We start from the raw sequence: 10125 nt of genomic DNA, 5'->3' as shown, positions 1-10125 counted from the left end.
ATTTTTGTATTTTTTCTTCATTTTATGTTGAATTTGCATATTAAGTTTACTTATAAATTGATCTGCAATAAATCTCGCCATAGAGAACAATGCTACATAAAAATATCGCTGTTTGTGAAAATTATAGTTTACAATTGTGGATCTTGTATTAGAATCTAGATCTGGCTCTTTGACAGTATCAGTTTAAAATCAGAGCAGTTAACATACTTTCTGCATTTATGGATATTTACAATAATATTAAATTATGTTAGGTAAATAGTACTGTTATTTTTTAATTTATGATTTTAACTCATTCTGGTTGTTTTATGTCATTGATTTGATCCAGAAATTCCAAATTGTTTTACAAGATAAAAGTAAATGAAAATATTCTTAGATTATATTTCTTCAATAAGCGACTGACTCTTCACCTAGTCCAACAGCTTGGCCTATCTATTATAATAATACCCAGTTTTTGCCTGTCATGAAAATGTGTGCGCACTTCCTTTCAAAGGATGTAAAAATACTTTAGTAGAAATTTTGTACAACAACATATTAAAAACTTATAAAAAGTTTTAAACAGATCTAACGTTAGGTCTTAGAATAACATCATAAGTTTATTTATCGATAGTATTAAGTACGGTAAAATTTAGTCCTAACTAAACTAAAAGAAAAAAAAACACAAGTTAAAGTGTTAACTTTTCTCTTTATCTAATATAGGCCGTACTTAATAAAGGCTTAAATAATGTTAGGCCTAAGATAAGTGGACTTGTTTGCGATTATAATTCTTTTGTATTGTACTAGAAATCCTATATTTAAAGAAGTACTATTACAAAACATATACTAATTTGACCGTAGATGTTTGCAGGGCTCGTCTAGTTTACATTATTAGTCTTAATTCCAGTATTGCATTAACGTTTCACTCCACTGTAAACAAATAGAAATAATAATTCAGTTGGTATTTTCATTTTCTTAACAGAATTCATCTTGGTATTATTTCCTAAAATATCTCTTAATCACTGCTCATACTAAAATTATAACGTTGTTCTATCGTTGGTTTGGCAGGTTATTTCTGGATTATCTGGTAAAATAATGTGAGATCCGTTCCACGTAACAATAACGAATTAATTTATCTATTCTGTACTGTATACCACAGACTATTTTACTTGACACAAGTTCTGGGCCTAAGCTTAAAAAATAACGTTTCAACAAAAAATTCCTCGCTAATGGTACTACTTCTAACTTACAAAAAATAAGCTTCTTCAATAAGGTCTGCAATGGCTTTATTGTCATGAAATTTTTACATGTTCTACAGTAATTTCTGTACGCTGAATCCGAAAACGATATCCATTTTTATCCATCATGTACAGATTTTTCACAAAACCTCATCTGTACTTTTACGTAAGTGAATAATTTTCATTGAAATCGGGTCACATTTTGTTATGCTTAAAATGTTGACAACCACTGGCTATAGATTTCTCTAGGCCAATCGCGACGTGAGAGTTTTATCGATCACTCTGGTTCTAGAACCCAAACATAATAGTAAAAAATGTTCATTGTGGTAAACGAAATACCAATTTGATCTAAGTAAGAGTGATTTTCTTTCTTCCCGATTTGTAAAAAATCCTTACGTGATAGAAAAATTTAATATTATTTTTCGAAATTTACATAGCCGAATTATGGAAAATCGTTATTAAAACAAAAACAACTTTTATGAAGTTTAAATTTGCAGGCCTGTGTAATTAAACGAGAGTAACTGAATATGCGCGGTAACTATCATTGAATAACTTTTCTTATACTGAACTGAACTCTTGTTCTAAGTACTTCTCTCAGTTCTTATTAACTTCACTAAGACTAAGAGATTACTCGTATCATATATATATTGCGGAACCGCAGTGTCTGCCCGAGCGTTCGTCTGTCTCCTGGCCCGGCATGGCCAGGTGGTTACGGCACTCGACTCGCAATCTGAGGGAATAAGTAGCTCATAGCGAAACCAAGAGTGCAACACAATTAATCTTTTTTAAAGTCCATAAAGTAATTTAAATTGATTGATTAACTTAAACTTTTCCGTCACTGGGGACGAGTATTTTTGCTTGTTTATAAATAATACACCCTCGTCTATAGATATTAGACAAAGGTTTTCGATGATTACATCATCAGGGTTAGAAGCTTTCTCTAGCAAACATTAAAAATGTAGTTTACAACACTATTCTACATCTTGTTAGTTTTGTTGTTGTTGTATCTGACTTTATTTCTTAGTGCTCATGTAATTTGATGAAACTGTTTATATGGCTAAAAATATTGATAACAAATATCATGGACCTTTACTGAATGTGAAATTCTAAATTCGAAAGCTTTTATCTGAATACACCAGGAGTATTCAAGAATAATAGTTATCTGTAACTTTCTCAACAGATTATATGCACGGAATTCGACTTGCACAAAGGCTTAACAACAAAGTTTTGGTTACATTCAATGCCAGAAATGAACATGACCGTAGCAAGTTTGTGGACGATTTGAAGGAGTCAATTTTAGAGGTAAGTCTCACCTTTCACTTAAAAAATGGTGCCCATTCCATGCATTTATTTATTTTTATACTTTATAATGTGAGAGATTCACAGGTCATCAGATGTATTTTTGGAACAGCTTTCTAGAGTTCTAGATTTAATACTTTGCTTGCATATCATTTAGTTTAAGAATTTTTTTTTTTTGTGATTTATTCAACCAGGGGAATTAGAGTAGCGAATTTATAAAATTATACAGGGTTTGAAAAAAGATCTTGCTTTAAAAATTAACATGACAAAGTTAAACAAAAATGGGTTTTCCTGAAGATGGATGAAATGGAAAACCTTCGGATAGAAACAGAACTTGAGAAACAGAAATCTCTGAGAAGCAGAACAGTAGAAAACAGAGACTCTGGAGTAGCTGACATAGTAATTTTCCCAACAAATAGCCAAGAGAATATTAGGCTTTCACCTGATAGGCAGTCTTCAAACCTAAAACGGTCAACTTTATCTAATTCTCTACTTGACCTTCATGACCAACGTAAGTTCAGCTGATTTTTGTTACTAACAGTTTGACATAAGATCATAAACGTTTTATATTGTTTGATTACTACAGTCAAATTTCTTTTCTTAACCCTCTAACCTCTAGAATTTTCTGTCTTTAAGCCTCTGTTAATTTTCTTTAAACCTTTAACACTTTGAATTATCTGTTTTAAAGCCTATGGGTATATTTAATTATATTTTTAGCCCTCTAATGTCTGGCATTTGCTTGCTTTTAAACCTCTCCACTATTATTAACATATTTTTATACATACCCTTTTACACCTTGGGTTATGTTTGTAAATCTCTTATTATTGTTAACTGTTTTTAATATATATTTAATTCCTAACCAATGTACATTTTACACCCTGTGATAGGTAAGGTTACGTTGGACTGTTTGTTGGTATATTTTATTGTTGTCAACATTTTGTTTGTTTAACATTCAGAGATGAACAAGCCTATTCGAAGAGGTAGTGCAGGTTCTCTGGACAGTGGAATGGTAAGTGTATTCCTTTTATTATGTAGAAAGAACATCATTATCTATTGCAACAGTTGTTTGTTTATGAGATTACAGTTAAATGAAAAGTGGGCCTGGCATGGCCTGGCTGTTAGGACGATCGAATAGCAATCTGAGGGTCACGGGTTCGAATGCCCGTCACCGAATATGCTCGCCCTTTCAGCTGTGAGGGCATTATAACATGACGGCCAATCCCATTATTCGTTGCTAAAAGAGTAGTCAAAGTGTTGGCGGCGGGTGATGTTGACTAGCTGCCTTCCATCTAGTTCATCACTGCTAAATTAGGGACAGCTAACATAGATAGATAGCCCTCGTATAGCTTTGTGCGAAATTCAAAACAAACAAACATAAAGAATGAAAAGCTTTTATATATTATTATTTTGAATTATGTTTTAATATTTTAATTTATAAGTTTTCTATCAGTTGCTTGAGTGATTTTTGCATTACATAGCTAGTGGCGAGTGTCTAGATTTGACATGTATCGAATGTCCGTCAGATCTGGGATAAAAAGACATTGTGTAAAACACCAAAATGAATTAGTCAGTTAGTGAGTGAATAAAACATTCAGTCACGTAGTTACTTAAGGAGTTGATTACCGACTTAGCGAGTGTAATACATTTTGAATTTTTGCCACAAATACGAGACGAAATTTAACAAGTGACTGTTAAGTTTTATTTGTGACCTAAGACTATCTTTTGGTTATCGACTTATCGTTAGTTCGTGAAACTGTGTAAGTTGGAAAACATTCAGTTCAAGAGATAAAATACGTTTCTTTCATTAAGTGAACTAAAAATTGCATTGTTTTTACCGCTATGAATGTGTTATAAAAGTAACACCCAACCTCATTAATTGGTTCAAAGAGTCTGACAGAGCCCCTGTGGGAGCGGGTGCTGCTGGCTAAATGTCCTCTTTCTTGTCAGTAGTTTGTTTGTTTTGTTTTTGAATTTCGCGCAAAGCTACACGAAGGCTATCTGCGCTAGCCGTCCCTGATTTAGCAGTGTAAGACTAGAGGGAAAGCAGCTAGTCATCACCACCCACTGCCAACTCTTGGGCTATTCTTTTACCAACGAATAGTGGGATTGACCGTCACATTATAGCGCCCCCACGGCTGAAAGGGGCGAGCATGTTTGGTGGGACAGGGATTCGAACCCGCGACTCTCAGATTGCAAGGCGAGCGCCTTAACCATCTGGCCATACCGCGCCAATGTCAGCAGTTAAAAATTATGGACAGTTTAATCCGAACTCTAGTGGTATGTGACCTGTACCTTTAGCCCAATGTGCGGATAAAGTGTCGTTCAGACCGAAAATTCCAATTTCTTTTTAAAATAAAGAAATGCATATCAAAAGTTTATAATGTATTACTGTAAATATAGTTTAATGTTTGTTGTTCGTTAGTTTTTATACATCAATCATGACTGTATTTGACCTGTAAATTATACCTAAAAGTAAGATGTTATAGAATTTAATTGTAGAATATCGTTGAATATTTATTCCTCGCAGTCAGTGTCTTTCCAGTCGTCTTCAGCAAGTACGGGGAGTCAGGATTCGCAATCACAAGCCGTGGCCAGTAACCGGACACACGTCCCTCTACAACAGGGAACCATGGGAACCCCTAGTGAGAGATTTGTAAATCAGCAAGGCTTTCTTGGAGGGCTGTTTGGAAAAAAGATCAAGACTCCCATTAGAAGAGTCGTAGTACGAACTGCCGATAGTACAGATGTTTGAAAAACATTAACTCTTATACAAAATCAAATTGTTTCCTTGAGTTGATCGATCATGGGATGAAATGTCAATGGAAAAACGAAGTGAACTCGAAGAAGTCATAATAATAAAATATGATGAAAATATACAGTAATACCGAAATAATATCTACTGCAGTTTAGTCCCCTAACTCTTGTGCTTTGCTATTGCTATCTCTTCTATTGGAAAAGAATGTAAGTGATGAAGCACATTAACACTGAACTCGTTTTCAGGGTATACTGTAATAGAGTGATTCATTTTTTCCCTTGATATTTCGACTTGTTTAGTGGAAGCAGTTAATTTGTATTTAGAATGAACGGTGGCATTTTTTCCCAAAGATTCTGTATAATGTACGAGTTTAAGTTATGTTTTAAGAGACCCCGTGTTCCATTATTTTAATTTCACTGTTAGAGTGCGTCGGACTTTTGCAAAAGGTGTGTTATAAAATACGCCTGTATATACACAAATCTAAAAGAGGAGAAAGGGTTATTGTAAAGCTTTCGAGTACAATAGTGTTATTGTATAGGTGAAATTCTGTAAATACATGTAGGTCTGCCTTCTCGTACTGTAACAAATTTAATTTTTTCTTAGTTTTTAGTATTATTCTTTCTTGAACGTTTAACTGAAATACGAAAAACGATATTTCTATGAATTAGCATGATAATCGTCTTATTGTATGGACAATTGCATGAGCCTGAGTATATTACAAATTACTTGGGCCGGGCGTAGTGGTTGGCGCATCAGGCTGCGGATCGAGATGTTTGAAGTTCGTGCCGCTGAACGCGCTCCAAACTTTTAGCTGTGGGGACGTTATAACAGTGACAGTCAGACCTGTTCTCCAATTTGAAAAGCCGGCAAAGCTCTTGTGACAACTCGTGCTGCTGTCTGGTAGCCGCCCTTCCGTCTGGCCAGTCCCTAAATCCTAGGGGTCTCTGACCTAGCCGTTTAGCTCTCGTGCGCAGAAAGTGGCCTTCAAATTGAAAATTCCAATTCCATGAAATATTACACAGTACTTAGGACCAGCTTAATCGTATATGTTGTTATAATTATGACGAGTGTATAATGCATAGCCTACATGTCAGCCATAACAGGTAATACAATTATTTCATTGTTCTAAACGACCCAGTTAGTGAAAATTTGTATGATATGACAAATAAAAAATATAGCAAAAATTTATTGTATTTTAGTAATCCGCTGAGGTATAAAGTAGAGTTTAAAAAAGAAATACTTAATTCATAAAAAAAACAAACAATAATAACACATCAGCATAGTAATACACAAGTGATTAAAGAATAATAATGAATTAATAAACTATTTAAAGGAAGATTGTTGTCTGGCATAAAGTAAGAAACATGCCAGAGCAGGTTTTCTGATGTATAGTAAACAATATGAGGGTTTTGCTTTCACGTACTTTAAATGAAATAAATATAAATCAGGATTGAATTTTTCGCACGTTTTAAACTGTCAGTGAGAAGTAATTTGTTAAATAAATATGGCGATTGATGGAATAATTTTACGAAAATCTGACGTTTTTTCCTTTTTTATTATTATTATTATTATCATTCATTTAATAGCAACGAAACTGCATAGAATCCTTTGAAGAAATAGTGGTAATATTTTATTTAAATATGCAACGCTCTAATCGATTATTTAGCAGAAATACTTTTACAATATACTGAAAGTCTATAGTTATTACAGTATTTCGCAGTTGCTCATACAAGATACAAGTAATGCAGTAATAATATTGTTACGTCTCCGTTTGTTAATCAACTTCCCGTAACTTCGTTCCGACGAAACTTTAGCGACACAAGTATTTACTTAATAAAACTGGTTTATTTTTTCCGAATATAACTCTGCGATACACTTAATCTCAATATTCGCGCTAAAACAAACAGTATCACGAACGAACGAACGTTAACTTCAACAATACCCTGTGACTGCAGTTCAATTACTCACTGTCTACACACACATTACCGCGTCACGTTGTCCCCCTCTTATATATACCAGCCTACCCTATCTAGCAAATACTAGAGCATTCCCGAAGGAACAAGATAGTTCTAGAAACTAGAGGGCGCCACACCAGTCACGTGACCTCGATGACGCAACAGAAGTATTATTCAGCTTAAAATCACTGAAATAATTAGGAAGTCTATGACATAAGACCTTGGGTGACATGATTTATTTTTTGATAAGCTGTTTGGAGTTTAAAATTGTTAAATCAATAATTCGTTTACTGAATATTGAATTGAGTATATTTAATTTTTCCAGCAATAAATATCCATTTTATAAATAAATATGATATATATGGTTGGTTTTTTTTTGGTTCTTTTCACGAACTCGTTTCACACGTGAATTTGAAAAAATGTTTGCAAAGAAAATAACTGTTAGGCGCGCTTACAAAAAATAATTTTAGGAATGACTTTTAATGAGAAAACCTTTTTGAAGTTCAGTACAAGGAATGTTCATATTACATCCAAACAAGATAGTTTCGGGCGTAAACAAATTCACAGTTTTTTCTAACGAATTATATCAAACATATATGCGTAACATAACTAGTGTTAAGTTATCTAAACACCCTAAACATTTTTTAATTCCAGAATCAAATAATCATGTACTACAAAATAAGAGAAACGAATTAAACGTTTCACACACGTCTTACGTAGAAAATAAAATAAATTAAAGTTCGTAACTATGGTCGTGAAAATCTACATTCCAGGTTTATCGTGCTTGTATTAGAGAACAGCATTTCAATTTCAACGCATTGTTGCAGGCAAAAAAAAAAAAAAAGCTTTCCAGTTGTGACGTTAAAGTGAGAGGGGAATACGTTACTAATTTAGATAAAACATTGTTGTGACTCATTGGTTATGAATAACCTTGTATTTCTAATACTTGTTTAAAGCATAGAATAATTATTATATTTTACACAACAAATATGGTTAAAAAACAAACTTCCAAATGATAAGAACTTAGAAAATAGCCAACAGGAAAAGGCTTTGTTACGAAATAAGAGTAATCCTTTTTTTTTCCGTGTGTTGACGTCATATCCAGGTTAAATGCTTTTCGTAACTATTTGAGGATATTCAATTGTGTGTAAAATAACGGAAGATAAATTCGTTTTATTTTTATTTCGGATATCCGTGAAGAGCTAAGAATTATCTCCGCTATCCGCCTCTACTTTTGAGATGACACACTATAGGGAAGGTAACAGCACCCACCGCCAACTTTTAGGTTACTCTAACTGAATAGTAAGATTTGATCGAAACCTTTTCAACACATCTATGGCCCCAAGCTTGTAGGACAATTTAACATCAGCTGGATGCAAACCACGAACCCTGTGAGTCACAGCGTGATGCAAACCACGAACCCTGTGATTCACAGCCTGATGGAAACAATGAACCCTGTGATTCACAGCCTGATGCAAACCACAAACCTTTTGATTCACAGCCTGATGCAAACCACGAACCTTGTGATTCACAGCCTGATGCAAACCATGAACCTTGTGATTCACATCCTGATGGAAACAATGAACCCTGTGATTCACAGCCTGATGCAAACCATGAACCTTGTGATTCACAGCCTGATGCAAACCACGAACCTTTTGATTCACAGCCTGATGGAAACAATGAACCCTGTGATTCACAGCCTGATGGAAACAATGAACCTTGTGATTCACAGCATGATGGAAACCATGAACCTTGTGATTCACAGCCTGATGGAAACAATGAACCCTGTGATTCACAGCCTGGCACAGTAACCAATCTTTTCTTCAGAAAAGAACAACAACAAAAAAACTCACGTTAGCTCAATTACAAAAGAAATAGTAAATGAGTTGATAGTTTTATTGTTGTATGTCGTAACAATTTGGATATTACAGATCTCATAGTTTACTTGTGCTTCCTAATACCCTTGTGTATGAAAGAAATCATTTACACGATCGTTTTCTTGACTCATTTTTGAATCTTTGAATGACAATAAATAGAGGATCATTGCAGACACGAAGGTTTGGGTTCGTGACTCACTCTCGTACCTCACGTGAATATAGATGGCAGAACCAGTTTGGATACAATATGGAGATTCTTCCCTTGATTCAGTTAAATATCATATGGTAGTGATACTAATTTGATCGCCAGTGACTACAAGTTTGCGTAAAATATTAAATATAACTTACCTTATTTCTTCGTGTAGCCGTAACACACTTGTGTTTAAATAATAAGTTTTAGTGCTAATTTAACTTAAAGTTGGATTGAACTACAACGAACAGAAAAAATAAACCATGTAAAAATACATATTTAGTTAGAGAAAACAGGAAATTGAACCTTAGTTCACTAGAACTGTATTAAACGTTCATTACAATTTGTGTTCGTTACATGTCAAAAAACGTGATCTGTATTTGTGAATCTTCTAATACGAAACATTTGAAGCATTGAGTAATTTTTGCGGAGACAAAAGAAAAAATGTTGCCAGAGAAGAGAATGAGAAAAAAAAATGATTAGTGGATCTCGTTCATTTGAGGTTTTTCTGTCACGTTTATAATTACAGTCTCCTCACTAAATAATTTCGAATCTTGCTAATCGTATTTTATTTAAAGTTAATTCAGTGCATGCCGATCATTCTAGCGTTTGGATCTCTAAAACATTTTAAGGAAGATCAACACAGAGAGGAGAAAGGTGGAATAATCACATAACATCTTGTTGTGTTCATAACAAGCTCTAATTAAGATGATATCAATATTTCTCTAAATTGAGTTAAAACAATTTTGTTTTCTTGCTACAATTCAAGCGCTGAACTAAGTACTTCAGGTTTAAAAGCTTCAAGCCATAAACTAAATACTTAAAGTTTAAAAGCTAC

General features: G+C 33.8%; 2 protein-coding genes across 4 annotated transcripts in view; both read left to right on the top strand.

Annotated features, from left to right (window-relative positions):
* The window catches only part of LOC106466758 (IQ motif and SEC7 domain-containing protein 1-like), a 139268-nt gene extending 132470 nt beyond the window's left edge, over nucleotides 1-6798 (top strand). The window contains exons 11-14 of one of the 3 annotated variants that reach the window (XM_022394844.1): nucleotides 2392-2513; nucleotides 2808-3021; nucleotides 3467-3519; nucleotides 5038-6798. In XM_022394844.1, coding sequence (XP_022250552.1) covers nucleotides 2392-2513; nucleotides 2808-3021; nucleotides 3467-3519; nucleotides 5038-5262 — 614 coding nt within the window. In that variant the 3' untranslated portion in view covers nucleotides 5263-6798. The remainder of the gene's footprint in view (nucleotides 1-2391; nucleotides 2514-2807; nucleotides 3022-3466; nucleotides 3520-5037) is intronic. The other 2 variants (XM_013927057.2, XM_022394845.1) reach the window with 2 other exon arrangements.
* Nucleotides 6770-9078, top strand: LOC106466757 (hyphal wall protein 1-like). The gene is made up of 2 exons (XM_013927056.1): nucleotides 6770-6805; nucleotides 8590-9078. Exons 1-2 carry the CDS (start codon nucleotides 6770-6772, stop codon nucleotides 9076-9078), a joined length of 525 nt encoding a protein of 174 aa, XP_013782510.1.
* Nucleotides 9079-10125: the final 1047 nt, after the last annotated feature.

Source organism: Limulus polyphemus, unplaced genomic scaffold, assembly GCF_000517525.1.
Source record: "Limulus polyphemus unplaced genomic scaffold, Limulus_polyphemus-2.1.2 Scaffold2374, whole genome shotgun sequence".
Taxonomy (NCBI): Eukaryota; Metazoa; Arthropoda; class Merostomata; order Xiphosura; family Limulidae; genus Limulus; species Limulus polyphemus.
This window is presented reverse-complemented; position numbering and strand designations above follow the sequence as displayed.

Bases quoted from the DNA above. Each gene is read 5' to 3' on its own strand.
- LOC106466757 (XM_013927056.1), top strand. From the start codon at position 6,770: ATGGCGATTGATGGAATAATTTTACGAAAATCTGAC. The intron at 6,806-8,589 runs GTTTTTTCCTTT...ATTTAACATCAG, and splicing joins TAATTTTACGAAAATCTGAC to CTGGATGCAAACCACGAACC.